This window comes from Polypterus senegalus, chromosome 3 (genome assembly GCF_016835505.1).
Source record: "Polypterus senegalus isolate Bchr_013 chromosome 3, ASM1683550v1, whole genome shotgun sequence".
In the NCBI taxonomy this organism is placed as follows: domain Eukaryota; kingdom Metazoa; phylum Chordata; class Cladistia; order Polypteriformes; family Polypteridae; genus Polypterus; species Polypterus senegalus.
This window is the reverse complement of record NC_053156.1, coordinates 167925267-167943325: the sequence shown is the minus strand read 5'-3', so window position 1 is coordinate 167943325 and position 18059 is coordinate 167925267. Positions and strand designations below refer to the sequence as shown.

At 36.5% G+C, this 18059-nt stretch overlaps 1 protein-coding gene across 1 annotated transcript in view; it reads right to left on the bottom strand.

The window, feature by feature from the left end:
- Positions 1 to 256: 256 nt before the first annotated feature.
- Positions 257 to 18059, bottom strand: part of tdrd15 (tudor domain containing 15) — a 59866-nt gene continuing 42063 nt past the window's right edge. Inside the window, exons 2-3 of the mRNA XM_039749786.1 lie at positions 10304 to 10362; positions 257 to 6218 (exon numbers count right to left, since the gene is read on the bottom strand). Coding sequence (XP_039605720.1) covers positions 413 to 6218; positions 10304 to 10326 — 5829 coding nt within the window. The 5' untranslated portion in view covers positions 10327 to 10362 and the 3' untranslated portion in view covers positions 257 to 412. The remainder of the gene's footprint in view (positions 6219 to 10303; positions 10363 to 18059) is intronic.

Sequence of the window (18059 nt, the reverse complement as noted above, 5' to 3'; positions counted from 1 at the left end):
ACTTGTAATTCCTGTATGTACCACAAATTTGTTTTGGAAAAGAGAAACAAACTTGTATATGTGTCTAATTTGGGTATTGTATTACTGTCAACTGTTTTAAAGAAAGAAAACAAGCATTTCATTGTACCCTGTAAATATGGCAACAAAACAGAACATGTGACAGTCGCACTTAAACACAAATATTACATTAAACAAATTTATTGCTCATATGTCTAATATACCATAAGCATTTTACATTGAAATATTGCTACAGTAATAAAGAAAAACAGTTTGTTTTACAATTAAGTGCACGGTCCTTACTGGTTAAATTACAATGCATACAAATAAAACAAAGTAACTGATCAACAATAATATTGCTAATATATGAAATGTATTGTTTGTGTTACTTCTGTTGAATAAATAAAGCCTAAATCTAAATTATATTACAGTTAGGTACCTTATTTTGAGGTTGAGGCTTTTTAGAAGGAGCTAGGCAAGTCTGTTTCAGCATGTTGTTCTCATTGGCCTCTTGTTCTAGTTCAGGATAATGTAACTGTCTAGGTTTAAGCTGCTGAAGAAAATTGCTTTGTACAAATACAGCTTGCCCAGCAGCAATCATCATTTGAGCTACATCAACATCATTTATCCTAACATCCACTTCCCACACCCCCTTACAGGTTCTCTGTCTAAAACAAACTAAAAGTTGTTGCTGAAAAAGACAGTCTTGAAAAAATGTAACTGCTTCCTCTCTCCATTTCATCCCATTTACTGGCTCCACACCTTTAAGTAAACATGGCATTACATTACAAGGTACTGTGACAAGTAACTTGGGAATTTGCTTTAGTTTACCTATTTCTGATACTAAGATTTTATTTCCATAATCAACAAGTAGTACCAAAATAAATGTGCTAAATATGGCTTTAATCACAGCCCTGCACCACATGCCTTTAATTTCACATTTAATTAGACAAGGAACTCCTTGATGTATGAACTTTGCTGGTAAATTTGGTAAATCCTCTGGAAGCTGTTGTAACATTGCGTATAAAGTAGTCATTTTTTCAGAAGAGTCTTCCAAATGAAAGTAAAATTCGAATGGAAGTGCAGCCTCTGCTGCATATCCCAAGTACTCTCCGTCAGTCTGGACAGATTCAAAGAAATATTGTGGTTCTGGTATTAAATTCTTTTCAAAGTTGTAAGATGGTGTAAATAACCTAAGCAAAGGACAACACCTTTCTGCACCTGCAAGTTGTGTTACTATATTAGACATTTCATTTACTCGTATGTTAACCTGTTGTACAACAGGATCACCAAAAGCTGAAAGAAATGCAGCCTCAAAAGGATGACTGCTGAAATTTTTCAAATGAGATATTAGTATTTCTGATATTTCTTTCAGAGGTTCACTGCCTTTCAAATCACATAAAATAATTTCCTTGAGTCCACTTCTCAGGTTACTGTGTAGTTGCTTTATTTTGCTCAAAGAATACGATTCAATGTCATCACAATTGATAATAAAAAAAGTAACTTTATCTGTCAGAGTTATGTGGTTGAGTTTTGCTCTGTAGCATAATCCGTATGTTTTAGGTACTCCTAAATAATGAAGTCGCTCTCTTACATCTTCCACTGTCACAGAGCAGCATTTCTGTAAATGCTCCATTATATATGGTGTCACCCAAGAAAAGTTATCGTTCTTAATAAGGTTAGCATATACATCTCCATTTCTTAGCACAAATAACAAAATGCAAGCTTCCTTCTGCTTGATATTTAAGTCCATGCAGGGAATTTCAATTATATTTTGTATGTGCGGTTTCACTGAAAAATCTGTCTTAGATTCTGTTCTCTTTTTTCTAGCAAATTCACTAGAAACATTTATATCCTGCATATAAATGTTTTTTCCATTCTCTTTTGCACAAAGTTGTTCAGCTGGAAAAGTATCATCAGGATGGGAGAGGTTTTCAGGATTTTTCTTTTTCAAATCGGATGACTGCAGTGTTGAATTTTGGGGAGAGAGAAATCCTGCTTCAGTAATGTTTATATTTACTACCCACCGTTCACCCTGTTCCTTCACAAACTGGACACGGACTGGTTGTTCTGGTATTTCTACTCTAAAAGGGAAGTCACTACCCACAAGGTCTGATTTAAATGAACAACAATGGATGCTTAGTCTAGGTTTTTTTACAAAATTATAAGGAATCTTATACAATTTACTTTTATCTGCCAAAATACCTTTTCCATAGTCAATAAGTTCAACAAGAAGCTGTGAATTAGAGGACAAATTCTTAACAACTGCACGATAGAAAGTCTCATGATTCTCAGATTCCAGTGCTACCAAATCATTAATCTTGACATGTCCAACAAAGTGCTCTTTCTGTTTATTTAAGCTATCACTGAGTTCCTTCCCCATATTTACAATTGAAAATTTGTCCTTTGCAAGTTGGATAAAGAAATCAAAAATACTGTTTACATGAGAAATGCATGCATCTGTTTTCCACCCAGTGTTAAATTTCCTACTTGGAAGGTCAGAATACTCTGGGGTATTACACTCTTTTTCACATGTAGATTTGCAGTCTCTGTTAATATGCATTACACCTGTATACTTATTTTCCTTTCGAAAGCGAGGTTTCTTTTGTGTGCATTCCAATTCTGGAGTCTTCTTGGGCATAACATTCATTAAGCTACACTCACTGACTGCTTTACAGAGTATGTCTGTCCGAATTACACTGACCTTTTGATTCTTTTGACTTTGTTTCATTTTAGTTGTATCAGAAGTACAATACTTTTCTAAATGTACAGCTCTGTGATTAATGTTACATATTTTATGTAACTGTCTCCTCAACGAATCAGACTTTTGGAAATTCTTATCAATTATTTCCTTTACCTTTTTATTAACCTGTATCTTTCCATCATAAAGTTCTACAACAATGCTTCCATCAGTCTCCTTCCCAGAAATTATAGCATTTAGTGTTTTGTTTAAAATATTTTCCTCCAGATAGGCAAGCACTTCTGGTATCAATTCTCCTTTGGGAATATTTAACAGGGAGCACTTTACAGCCTGTACAGGCGTGTAGATCAGATCTTTTTCTTTAGCAAGAATAGGAATAATGTTTTTCTTCTCTATTATCTCCATATTTCCATAATCAACAAAATGCACATTAAAATGTAAAGGTGATGGCAATGGGTGACACAAACCTCTGTACCAAAATCCATCCCTACTATATAAAGCCAGACAAAGTTTCCACTGAATATCAGAACTGCTTTGGTTTTGGCGTTCACTGGCCACTTTGGAGACTTTTGACATTAAGTCTTCAAGCATTTGTGAATTTCTATCCAACTGACAGTACAGTTCAAAGGGACTTTTCACGTGGGTAATATGTACTTTTTCTTCATTTCCAAGCATCAAATTAAAGCTACAGTATAAGTAAGTATGAAAAAAAGCAGATGTGATACACAAATTTTCAGTTTTTCTAGCAACACCACTGTCAATAAGAAACTGATTGGCAACAAAAAAATGATTCTTCATATCTACAATACAGCACAAAATTTTACCTTTGGATACTAGTCCAAGTATTGTACATGTGAAAAGTGAATTACTGTTTTCAACCATTTCTTTAAATATTTTACAAGCATTCTCATTCCAGTAAGGAAAGTCCACAGTGGGCTCAATAAGTAAATAAAAGCTACAGCGAAATGCTTGTCCTTCAAGATGGGTAAACTCAGGTTTGATTGCCTGAATCTCACAGATTGGTTTTGTTTCTGTTACACCAAGATCAACAAAAAAGACATCTACTGAACTACCACAGTAGCGAGTAATAAATCCTCTGTGCCATTGTCCATTCCTTGCGCACTTTGCAATGCAAACATTTTCATCTGGCTGGAAGACAAAATTATTAACCCGATAGTATTGCTGAAGTTGACCCACTAACAGTTTAAATTTAGAGGACTGATTTTTTAACTGGCACCAAAATTCAAAAGGAGAGATAATAAGGGACACAATTACATCAACCACCATTCCAGGTTTGAAAATCAGTGGCTTGATGAATAATTTATGTTTAGACAAACACTGAGTTGGTAACACCATTTTCCCATCTTGCTTAGTCAAAAATCTGTTTTGTGCTTGGGGAATCTTTGATGCAGGAATTGTTTGCTGTTTCAAAGCATCTTCCCTTAAAGGAAGATTCTCACTTGTTTTTTTCCAACTGTTAGAACCTAACTCTTTTTTTTGTAAATGATGACAGGAGCTTTCCATTTGCTTTTTTTCCTTAAAATTTACATTTATTGTTGTGTTTTTCCAGTACTCTGCATGTCCGGCCATGGCTAATGCACTAGCCACACTTATTTTATTATTTTCTTTGTCATGTATATCCACAATATATTTATCTTTCTGTATCAAAGCAACGCGCACTAGGAGGACTTTATTCATGACTAATTTTTTGAAAACATCTGTTGCCTTTACTGTCCAGACATCTTCAATGGGAACCACATGTGCAAGAGAACAAGGAAAAGCAAATGCTGGTATCTTGGATAACTCACAAGGCATTTCTTTAATATACATAAATGGCACCATTTCCGTATTGCCAAAATCCACAAAGAACACTTCTGCTCCTTGTTCAAAAATATCTACAATAACAGCCCTGTAGTAAGTCCAGTCTTTATCAAACATGGCACAACACCAAACACCTGGAATTAAGGTTTGCAGAATATTGTCTTCCAACTCCTTACCACTATATAAATTATTGATTTCTTCCATCATATCTTCAAACTCAGCATTTCGATCATCAGATCTCATCCAGAAATGTGATGGGTGAAGAATATGTTCTATATATCCCACAAAACTAGAATTCTCCTTAAATTCCATGTTTTCACAAAAGCATGAATCATCAAGTCTTTTTATTGATAAATCAAATACATGTGAAACTTCAGGAAGGGTATTCATATTAGTAGTTGTAATGGGGTGATCAATGGACAAAGTCCCTTGATTTTTTTTCTCAGAGCTGTTATGTAAGCTAAAAAGAGTTACATAATATCTGCTCTGAGCAACACTGAAACGATCCACACAAGCAAGCACAATTCCTCCTAATAGTCCATCTTTTAATTGGTCAGTCTGCAGTTTCAGTAATTCTTCATCTTGTTCTGCTAAACAAGTCAATGTACATGGAAAAGCCATCACCGGCTCAGAAAAGAAATCTTTTACAACAGGAAGAATGTGATCTGACTTTACAATGTCTGAATACCCAAAATCCAAAAAAAAAACAACTATATTGCCATTAGGCAGAACGTGCTGAATAAGTCCTCTATACCACATATTGCTTTTTCCTTTAACTGCACATAGTCGGTCAGAGATTCCACTATTGTTTTCTTTAAAATCTCCAATGTAGGATTCACAGAAATGTTTCAGTTTCTGTGTAAGAACTTCGAGATCTCTTGCTTTGTTCATTAGCTGACAGAAAAACAAACTAAGTGTTGATGCTGCAGTTATTTTAACACTTAGCTTTTCACCAATGTTCAATTCAGGAAGGCAATAGGGAAATATATTTAAAAGACCCTGAAAAGAATCTTGTTGAACAGGATTTTTCTTTTGAGTAAGATTTCTTTCACTTAACAGATGGGGAATAGGTTTCCAGTCTTTAACTGATAACTCTGTTAACATTTCCACAATAACCAAAAATGTATTCCTGTCAACTGTCTTTCCAGAACCTTGTTGTAATAATTCTTTCTTAATGTCAGGTATTTCCAGTATAAGCACTTTGCATGGTAAAACTGCTTGAATGTATCCTTTGATTTCTTGCCCAATTAATTTTGAAAAATACTTCATAGCAATGCTATCCCACGTTTCACCATTTGGCAAAATGTTTGCAAAAAATCCACACACAATTTTGGGTGGTAAAATTAAATGATCATCAGAAGCAGATGCAATATGACTCTCATCACAAGATAAAATGCTGCCATAATCAAGAAGAAACACGTCAAACATTTTACCACATCTGTGATGAACTCTTCCTCTGTACCACTGTCCAGAAAAACAATCTTCTACCAAACAAAAGGTACCAATCTCTGCAGTTCCTTGGATTTTAACAGCGTTTTGTATTTCAGAATGTAAAATATTATAGTCAAGTTCACACACCAATAAATGTTGACCCTGAAAATGTACCAGAGGCTGGTTAGGATTACAGTCAACATGAGTTAGTTTCAGCTCCACTGACCAGACAGAATAAGGCAAAGGAAGGACAGCATCGGTGTCTGACCTAAAATCAAAACAAAACAAGTTAAGTATGTTGTTTCATTCATGGAGTTCCTTTATATTTTACAAGATCACCTGTCAGATTAAAAAGTACTTTTAAAGAGACAAATTATCTGATTTTTAAATCAATTATTTAATAAGACAATAATGCTATTCAATTAACAGTTGATTTTTGTCAAAGCAAATTTCTCTGAAATCACTTAAGATTAAATTAGGAAGTAAGTACACCCATATGCTTGCATAAAAGAAAAAAAAGCCTTCATAAAAGTTACAGCAAACCAGAAAACTGATGTAGGGAGACACAGCAGTGATTTTACTTTTTTTCCCTTGCTAACATAAAAAAAAAATCTACTTTGAGTCTTGGGAATAAAAACTAGGCCTATTGGGTCACACAATACAGTGATCCCTTGCTATATCGCACTTCTACTTTCACGGCTTCACTCCATCGCGGATTTTATATGTAAGCATATCTAAATATATGTCACAGATTTTTTGCTGGTTCGCAACTATCTGCAGACAATGGGTCTTTTAATTTATGGTATATGCTTCCTCAGTTGGTTTGCCCAGTTGATTTCATACAAGGGACACTATTGGAGGATGGCTGAGGGTACCCAATCAGAGCACGTATTACATATTAAATAAAACTCCTCAATGATATACAATATGCTTCCCGTATGGTGCTTTGCACACCTAAAAGCCCGAACAGCACCTATTGATTTTTGATTGTTTGCTTTTCTCTCACTGTCTCTGTCTCTCTCTCTGACAGAGAAAAGCCAACAGTCAAAAATCAATAGGTGCTGTTTGGACTTTTAAGTATGCAAAGCACCGTGACAAAGCAGTCGCAAGGAAGGGAGCAATGTGAAGGTAGTCTTTCAGCATTTTTCAGAGGAGCGTCTGTATCCTCTATGCCAGTGTTCGAACAGCCCCTCTGCTCACACCCCCTCCATCAGAAGCAACCTCCTGTGTTTCTGTGCAAATCTGTGACCCAAGCGTGACAGTATAAAAATAACAATATAAACGTATGGTTTTTACTTCGCGGATTTTCACCTTTTACTTTGGCGGTTCTGGAATGCAACCCCCGCGATCGAGGAGGGATCACTGTAGTCTCCATTATCTAATCACAACTATATACACAGTGTGTGTGTGTATATATATAGCACTGATATATTTCAAGTGGTGGCTTTTTTAGAGATTACTTGACCGTGCATAGAGAACATTAATATAATGTGACAAATTTCAGTAACACTTTATTTAAAGAGTATCTACATAGTACTTCATAACATATGCATAAGCATGGAATAACATTTAAGAATACTTGATTAGTAATGAACAGTTAACATCAGTATTTGGAAGATGTGGAACAAAATAGCATTGCTCCTCAAAAACATTTTTCACAATGTTGCACTCAAATTCACCACAGTTTAACTAACATATGCATCACCACACCAGAGTTCATGCATATTAAGGGGGGCTCCTTGTTTTAATATAATGTAATGCCATCACCTTTATAAAACATCCATATCATCTTGCCAAGAATAATATTATAAAATCAAATGTTATTCAATAACCTATTTGCATGTTATGGATCTGCATGGAGCCACCCTTCAACTAAACTGCTTGCCACATTTATTTCCCTATTGGACATTTAAAATAACCTTGAATTAGTTGAAATTAAAGATACAGTGGGAAGACTCGTGACTTTCTATAATTCTACAAGTTACACATATCTTCAGCTGCTCACCTGTAGCAGTCACGTTAATCTGTCTTGAAAATGTGTCCTCACAGGCTCTCCTCAGACAAAAATTAAGCATTTTAAAACAAGGATCTAGAGCTGATGCTTGTTGACAGTGGTGTTAGATGAATGGAACATAAAAAAAATGCTAATATGATCCGTGAGCTACAGCTTATGGAGTTACTTCATGATGAATATTTTGCACACACACTCCCTTTGGATTTTTTGGAATTTTTGGAGCAGCAAGCAATTGCCCACTTGCTCAGCTAGGTGAGGCAAGTTGCAAACTTTTTTCACTGTAGTAGCATAGCTAGCCATATGCTTAAAGAGAAGCAATATTTATTGCGATTGATGCGGTCAAGTGACGGAATGGTGCATTGGAAATGGTAGAAGCATTTTTGGAACAATAGCCAGCCATCTCAGAATCTCTGTATATGGGCAGCAAAGTTGCTCCCGATGTGACTGGCATACAGCACACTTGTCTGTAACACATCTGCCACAAGTGCCCAATCGTTTCTAATGCAGTGATATGTGAGTGTCACAAAGGTATCTGCTGCCCTGGACATCTAGCTGTCGCAAGTTAGGGTTGCTCTCTCTGCGGATATGAGAGATGTGGCGATGCTTTGTTTACAATCTTCATAAAGCATGGTACAATAACTTCACTTGTGTGCTTACTGTTTGGTATAGCACACCACAGTTCAAAAACCTGTATCATTTGTTGAAAGCCCTCATTTTCAGCAAAGGTGTAGTGTCTTATATCTTTACAGATAAAAACTGCTATAGATTGTAATTTTTTTGGGCATGAGGCAAATTAAATGGTACCCACCATCTTCAGTGTAGATTGTCTAGGATCTACTCGTTTGGATGTCGACTTAGACTACACTTATGGGTGACGTTGGGGGGTGGGTATTATTTATCAAATTTGATGTTACAACAATACTTATCTTCTGAATTGCACAGCTTACATATGGCTTTGCTTTTATCCAGTTGTCCTTCACCAACACACCATCTAAATACATAGGAAGTCTACACATCTGACTTAAGTGTCAAAGCTGCCTATTTTAGTTGAGGAGGACACACCAATTTATGCGAAGTAGTTAAGTGCTTTTTCTGTAGAAAGCCTTAACAGGTGCATTAGTGTCATCTACTGGATCAGATGCCAAAAACGAAGATAAGCAGAAGGAGAGAGAGTCACAGGATCGATCTTGATTAACTTATTATCAATGTTACAATCAATACTGTTTCACTGTAAAAGCACACAGAGACCAGAAAAGGTAGTGGTTATGCAGGATAGATATTACTGGTTGGAGTACTGTTTTGGTTGTGTTTTTTTATTTTCTTAGTATATGTATTGACTTAACTTTGTGCAGATAGGGCTAGCAGCATATGTCACTGGGCTGGAGTAGAAATCTTCTTGCAGTTAAGTGTGTATGTGCATAACACATATTTTAAATGTTTGTCTTTGTGGCATACATGCCAAAGCAGGCATACCTATATATCTACAAAGGTGACTAGATTTTATTTTTATAAGGAGAGGATTAATCAAAACTTGGCATATTCCTTCATATACAATGGATCTGTATGTATTTTTCTAACCAAACAGTTAGATCAATTTAAAAATCTTTAGTTTACATTCAAGTACTTGTTAAAGTTAAGGACTTGCATGGTTGTGATTTATCTCCTAAAACAGCAGATTGTGTTTTTGAAAGTGAAAACAATAACCAACAATTCAGTTGTCCCGAACCAAAAAAAGTTGTCTTTTATGTTAGAAAGAATCACATTTTCCAAATGATATTTTTGCCATTACAACAAAGTAGACAATAACAGTACAACTAGGAAAAGCCAAAGGAGGACAGGACCATAACACAGAGTGATGAAATAAAGACTGGAATTAAAGATTGGCATTGGACGTGGAGCAGTCAAGTTTTGTATTCACTGTTTATAAGGTAAATAAATACAAACTACAAATTGACACAGAGAACACTCTTTTTGTATAAGTTGTCCCTCTTGCCATTCTGGGTAAGATGAGTCACTATAAGAGTCCCTTTTCACACTATTGGTAGTTTTGTTTCCATTTTTGATTTATTTCCATGAAGGAGATGCATTTTAATAAATCATATGTCCAGAATGGGACAGACAACTTCATGAATGAATTAACAGATATGGTAGAAAGGTAATAGATTCTGCCCTTGAATGAATGAAGAAGGGTAAAATATTCATGTCTTTATGTAAAACCGTTTACCAGCTCTTCTAAATACAGCTGAATGATTTAGCATACACATATTTAACAAGTATAACAGTATATAGAAATTAATACTTTAACTGTGCTGTAAATATTTGTAAAATGTACTCTTTACCTATTTTCTTTGGAAACCTCCATTTCTTACATGTACTCCCTTCTTGAGCACTGCAGGTTCTGCGAAAAAAAAAAATACAATTAAATAAAGATATAAAGCAAAAGTCTAGCAAGTGTTACAAAGCTGAATAGGTTGGCAAATGTGTGTGTGGCATAACATTCATATTTGTTCAGGGACTTAGTTGAATGATTTTAAAGTATGAGCATTTTACATTTTAGTCACTTCATCAGAGCGTCAGTTATCACATTTTTGGTTTTTAAATTTTTGGAATCCAAAAATAAGATAAATGATGCAAGTATTACATTAAAAATGCTTTCTAACAGTACTATAAAATGTCATGCAGTTACAAATGTGGTCAAAATAGGCTTGTGCTGGCTTAAAAACCTTCACAGATAGTACATTCCAATTCAAGTTGTTGGTTGCAGAGGATCAAATTGACTAAATGTAATTCAAATTTTTTAAAAGTAACATTTTTTTTAAAGAAGTGCCTGATGCAGAATTAAAATGTACACTGAAATTTACAGCTTTAGACCATAATAGAAAGCATGTCTAGATACTTGCCAATAAATTACAGTGTCACAGAAATGCTGGATTAATTATAATATGCAGGCAATGCAGCTGTGAGGTTGTTTAGTAATAAAACTTTGAACATACTTGTTCACTCTATGGTTACAGAACACCACATAATTCAATTCCACTTTCATTCATTTTTAGGTAAAAGGAACTATTGACTATTTTTATCCCTTTTATTGTTATCTTACTTTAAGATTAGGGAAAAATGGTCTATGTGTAAGAAGTGTGTGTGTGAGCACCACTTCAAGTGTTTCAACTTGTAATAGGGATCAGTTATGTTGAAAAGCATGACTAGTGAATTCTTAAGAAAAGAAAACATGCAAATATACAAATTGAACTGCCTTCTCTTAGGGTAAATTTGGAACAGTAAACTAATTTATAATTGAAGTCACTGAGAATACTGATCTGTTTTAACATAGACAATTTAGTAAATTCACCAATGCTTTTTTTAATGAGATATTCAGAGATTTCAAAATATTTATATGGTGGTCTCAATTTAAAACATTCAGTAGGTGCTCGGGGGTAACTAAAATTCACATATTGAAAAAGACACACACACATTAGAGAAATTACCGAAAGGTGCATGTCCACATGTGCATCTACCACTTCTGCATGAAAGGACACGCATATTTAAGAGTCATGCACACTTCATATCCACTGAAGTGTGTGGAAGCCCTTAGATTGACTACATACAACATTTCAAAAATATGAAGAAAATCAAAACAGGATTATCATCAGCTATTTGTTCTTGTTTAACAAAGATATAATCTTGTTATAAATGCTGTACAGGAAAAAGGAATTGGTACCTGGAGCCTGAGCAAATCTTAAACAAGTAGTGCAGACTATTTGTTACATAACTCCATCAAAAGCAATGAGACAATTAATCTATACAATTTTTACACAAGTATTTAAATCACAGACTAACATAATAATCTCCAACCCCCTAAATCCACTTCAGGGTAAAGGAAAGAGGCATAAATCTTTTGCAGGAAATGAGTTGAATGTAATCTTCAAAACCTTCCAAATGGACATATAGCTGTAGCAGTGTTTTTAAATCTGTCTACCACAACAGTGTGAATTATGTACACTGTAAAAAAGAAACAAAAGACGCACCACTCTATTTTCACAGGAAAGTTTACGTGTACATTTTAACATTTATTCATAATATGTTTACTTTGCTTAAAATTCATTTTTGAAATTGGAGGGATCCATCTTAAAATTAACACAAGGGGGATTTCAGACTTTTATGGGGTGAGGTGTGTGGGAGTCAAAATCCCACATCTTAAAAAGCACATTGATATTCAGATCTGAGGCATTTTTTTAATGTCATACAGTGCATCCGGAAAGTATTCACAGCACATCACTTTTTCTACATTTTGTTATGTTACAGCCTTATTCCAAAATGGATTAAATTATTTTTTTTCCTCAGAATTCTACACACAACACCCCATAATGACAATGTGAAAAAAGTTTACTTGAGATTTTTACAAATGTATTAAAAATAAAAAAACTGAGAAATCACATATACATAAGTATTCACAGCCTTTGTCATGAAGCTCAAAACTGAGCTCAGGTGCATCCTATTTCCCCGATCATTCTTGAGATGTTTCTGCAGCTTAATTGGAGTCCACCTGTGGTAAATTAAGTTGATTGGACACGATTTGGAAAAGCACACACCTGTCTATATAAGATCCCACAGTTGACAGTTCATGTCAGAGAACAAACCAAGCATGAAGTCAAAGGAACTGTCTGTAGACCTCCGAGACAGGATTGTCTCGAGGCACAAAACTGGGGAAGGTTACAGAAAAATTTCTGCTGCTTTGAAGTTCCCAATGAGCACAGTGGCCTCCATCATCTGTAAGTGGAAGAAGTTCGAAACCACCAGGACTCTTCCTAGAGCTGGCCGGCCATCTAACTTGAGCGATTGGGGGAGAAGGGCCTTAGTCAGGGAGGTGACCAAGAACCCGATGGTCACTCTGTCAGAGCTCCAGAGGTCCTCTGTGGAGACAAGAGAACCTTCTAGAAGGACAACCACCTCTGCAGCGATCCACCAATCAGGCCTGTATGGTAGAGTGGCCAGACGGAAGCCACTCCTTAGTAAAAAGGCACCAAAAGGCACCTGAAGGACTCTCAGACCATGAGAAACAAAATTCTCTGGTCTGATGAGACAAAGATTGAACTCTTTGGTGTGAATGCCAGGCATCACGTTTGGAGGAAACCAGGCACCGCTCATCACCAGGCCAATACCATCCCTACAGTGAAGCATGGTGGTGGCAGCATCATGCTGTGGGGATGTTTTTCAGCGGCAGGAACTGGGAGACTAGTCAGGATAAAGGGAAAGATGACTGCAGCAATGTAGAGAGACATCCTGGATGAAAACCTGCTCCAGAGCGCTCTTGACCTCAGACTTGGGCAACGGTTCAGCTTTCAGCAGGACAACGACCCTAAGCACACAGCCAAGATATCAAAGGAGTGGCTTAAGGACAACTCTGTGAATTTCCTTGAGTGGCCCAGCCAGAGCCCACACTTGAATCCGATTGAACATCTCTGGAGAGATCTTAAAATGGCTGTGCACCGACGCTTCCCATCCAACCTGATGGAGCTTGAGAGGTGCTGCAAAGACGAATGGGCGAAACTGGCCAAGGATAGGTGTGCCAAACTTGTGGCATCATATTCAAAAAGACTTGAGGCTATAACTGCTGCCAAAGATGCATCGACAAAGTATTGAGCAAAGGCTGTGAATACTTATGTACATGTGATTTCTCATTTTTTATATTTTTAATAAATTTGCAAAAACCTCAAGTAAACTTTTTTCACATTGTCATTATGGGGTGTTGTGTGTAGAATTCTGAAGAAAAAAATGGATTTAATCCATTTTGGAAAAAAGTTGTAACATAACAAAATGTAATGTGCTGTGAATACTTTTCGGATGCACTGTGTATTGTGAAAGATGGCCCGGACACAGACAGACGGACATCGTTTCTTCACCCAACACACTTTTATTTACACTAATTATATTTACAGTTTAGTTCAGTGCACTTTAACGTGCCTCCAGAACCGATCCCCCAATGTCCAGGCCTCACAGTCCAGATGCCTTTCTGGCCACCTCCAGTCCTCTCTCCAGCTCCGTCCTTCTTCCACCCGACTTCCGCTACTGAATGAAGGGAGGCGGCCCCTTATATAGGAACCCGGATGGGCTCCAGCTGCTTCCCGGCATTCCTCCGCAGACACGCCACAGTGTGGCAGAAATGCCGGCTGCGCACCCGGAAGCCCTCCAGGTGTCCCCTGTCTTCTTCCCCCCAGCACTTCCTGGTGTGGCGGAAGTGCTGGGCTCCACGTTTCTTCAGGCACTGGGGCGCCGCCTGGCAGTGGCCACGGGCCCCTACAGGGTTGGGCTTCCAAGCCCTCTACCCGTGGCCCCCAACACTGCACTTTGAGCTACATTTTTTTGTATGAAAATGTGCTATATAAATAAATGTTGATTGATTGATTGAACACAACCAGGGCGGTCGCCCCCTCGCGGTCTGGAGGAGGTACAAGCCCTCCTCCGGTCCTCCTGGGCGTCCCGGCTGGGCTCCACCCCCAGCCGGATGCCACAGTATATATATATATATATATATATGTTTAGTGACTCTAATGCCACACATACTTGGCACACTGCAAAAACCTTGACTTGGGTGCGAAAGGGATTAGCCTGAAATGACAATAGTGACAGAATGGAATTTAACCATTTCTCAAGTATAACTACTATCCTATATACTTTAATCAACCACTTGACCAATGCTGCTTAACAGTCATACTGAAGTAATCTGACAAAAATTCAATATCAATTAATCAATATAATTTTTTTTTTTTTATTAATTTGTCTACATTGGTCTTGAACCTTTGGTCATTTGATCGGAACTTGGTAGTCTAACTTGCTAAATACTTGATCAACACCGCTACATTATATATTTTATATATATGGTTTATAATTTTAAAGTATAATATAAGGAAATGAGAAATTTAAACTTGACATAGAGTACAGATCCTTGATCAAAATGGATGAAATACTGCATTGTCAATGGATATCAACATGCATGCAAAGTCTGAAGGAAATCGGTTCTTCTTTTTGGTTCTTTTATTGCAAAATTTGACCCCGAAAAACAAAGAGGGCAAGTTGAATAAAATTACATATTATTATTATTAATAATAATAATAATAGTAATAATAATAAAAAGGGCCTACGTTGAGATTAAAGTCAAAATGCCAACTTTAATCTACTATAGAACTTTCCAATTTTATCATTAAAGTAGAATGTCATAAACGTCATCTTAAAATCGATGTTTAATTTACTAGAGCTTCTCAAACACTACCATGACTAAAGTAACACATTAAATACTTCATATTCTATGTGTTCCCTGACCCGGTCATTAATAGCTATGTGATTCCTAAACGGACTTTCTCTTACGCCGGCAGGAGCACACAGGCAGTGATCACCATACAGAATACATTACAGATTAACGATATTACAGCTCTCTGAACATTTTAGAATACTAAAATGTATACTTAATATCGTTTTCATGATGAAATTCATTAAAGCATTTATTAAACATGTGGGGGCATGGTGGCCCAGTAATAGCGCAGTAAGGGGGTCATGCCCCTGGTGTTCCTTACCTAGAGTTTATATGTTTTCCTGGGCGGTTTCCTCAACATGCTTCGGTTTCCTTCCAAAGGCAGGCAGGTTTGGGGATTTGGCAATGCTGAACTGATGCTATCAATGTATGTGTGTGCTCGTATTCACCTCATATGTGGTGCCCCGTCCACATATTGCTCCTGCCTTGTCCACGATGCTTGCTGGGATGGACGCAACCCTAGATAGAATAATTAAAAATATATAATGAAGAGTTTTCAATATTCCTTGAAATTTTTGAACACTCTGTGTTCTAAGTTTATAGATAGTTTTACTATCACGAAGATCGTTATTGTTGGTGACTGGTTACGTGGGAAAAGAAAACAAAAGTATAGAAACTGGGGTTTGGTACGTTTAATAAAGACAGCATGGCTGCAGTAAAGAAAGCCCGCTCAGAAGAACATCCATTGAATTCTATGTCTGTGTCCCTGACCACCAGCTCACAAACCCAAAGTTTACATATCATTTCAATTAAACCACAGGGACAGCCATTCATGCTGGGAATTTATTGGATGTTCGTCTGAATGAGCTTTCTTAATTTCAGCAATACTGTCTTCTGTCAAATGTACCGACCCCCAATTCCTGTCCTTCCGATTTCTTTCTCCACATAACCAATCGCCACACAATAATATCTGTAATAAACGTTAAACCAGCTGTAAGTTTAGAACATCAATTCTCCAAAACTTTTAAGGAACACTGAAAAAATCTTCATTATACATGTTTAATTATTCCATCCAGGGTCATGCCAGTTCCAGCAATCATCGAGTGTGAGGCAGGAACAATCCCAGGATAGGGCACCAGCTCTGTAGAGTGAATGCGAGCACACACATACACTACTAACATCAATTTAGCATCACCAAATCCTCTAACCTACATGCCTTTGGCAGGAAATGAAGCATGCAGAGGAAACCCTCCAGGAAAACATACAGACTCTAGGCACAGAACACCATGAACATGACACCCCTAATTCAAAGGCAGCATAGATTCCGCCACACTACTGTGCCCCCACACTTTTAATTATTAACAGTATACATTATTTAAATCAAGTTAGCAATTTATTTGTAAAATGTAATATTCATAATTCATTTCATCATAAAAATATTATCAGGTACTGTATGCATCCTAGTATTCTAACAGCACACAGCTCCCAGAGGATAACTCTTGGAAATCTAAATCGACTAAGAAGCCAGCCCCTATCATTGGACAAGAAATTAGTATGATCTCTAAACACACGCTCACTTCTAATTCTACCTTTTGCAGTGTCTTCTAACAATGCTAAAGCAATCAAGGTAGTTGGAATAGTTGGGACATTCCATGCACCATTATATTGTTACAAAATGATTACAATCAAGTGCCTTAAATTTTTTAACAATACACAATTAATTTCAGTGTACAGTTAAAGCTTGATTACTCATCAGGGGTCAGGACTGAGCCCATGACAGATGAGAGAAAAAACTGATAACAGAACAGCTACTTTAAAAATGACATATAGTAGATTAGTTTAGTGAATAGTTGCATTTATTTAAAGCAATTAACAAAATATAATATAGTATTAACAAATTTAATTAATTCATGTATTATTGTAATGACAAGTGTAATAAGCAAATACAACTCAGAGATACAGGAGTTTTCCACATTTTACTTGAAGTCTTCATTCTGTAACAAATGGTGCCATGTCTTATACTCTGTTATCTGTTACACCTCCAGAACAATAAAAGAAATCCCTACCAGTTTATCTCCTGCCACTCACATTATTTCTTTCTCTATACCACAAACACTCCTGCTTATTGCCTCCTTACTCCCTACTCAAAACTTCCTTCTGCCGAGCCTTCCTTTTTCTCCTGACTTTTCCTGTCATTCATCTCACAACAGACATGTTCACCCATCACAGAACTGAAGCCCTTCACTTAAAGCATTCTTTCCATCATTTCCGCTCCTGCCTATCACATCGCAAGTTATCTGCACGTCATAGTATATTAACAAAACATAATATAATGGAATTTCAAAACAAAATTATTATGCAGAAGAACATTAACATTAATACAGAATAACATTACCATCAGTGGTTTCTATTTTGTCGGCATCAGGTTTTATATCGTTCACTGTTCTTCAAATTCTGTAAATTGAAGTAATACTTGAAGTACTTTTGCCGTTTTATAAACATTTAATTATTTCAGTTTTTTGTGACTATTCCAATAACACACACTTACGTTCATTGGCCATAACTATATATATTAGATTAATTATAATAAAAGAGAAACGCTATGAAATGCTATTAAAACTGAAGGTATGCAACTGACACTGTGATTTCAAAATGCAGCATGACAAGTGGTGCTGGGGAAGAACACTATGTGTTAGTACAAGGCAGAGTTGTTCCAATGTGCATAGCTTGCAATAGTAATAGGTAGGCACTTGTGTGCGCAGTGAGACTGACAGTGAATCAAGTTACAGATAACCAAGGTTTTACTGTATTTGATAAAGCCTGCGCCATAGATGCGAACCTATAAAAGA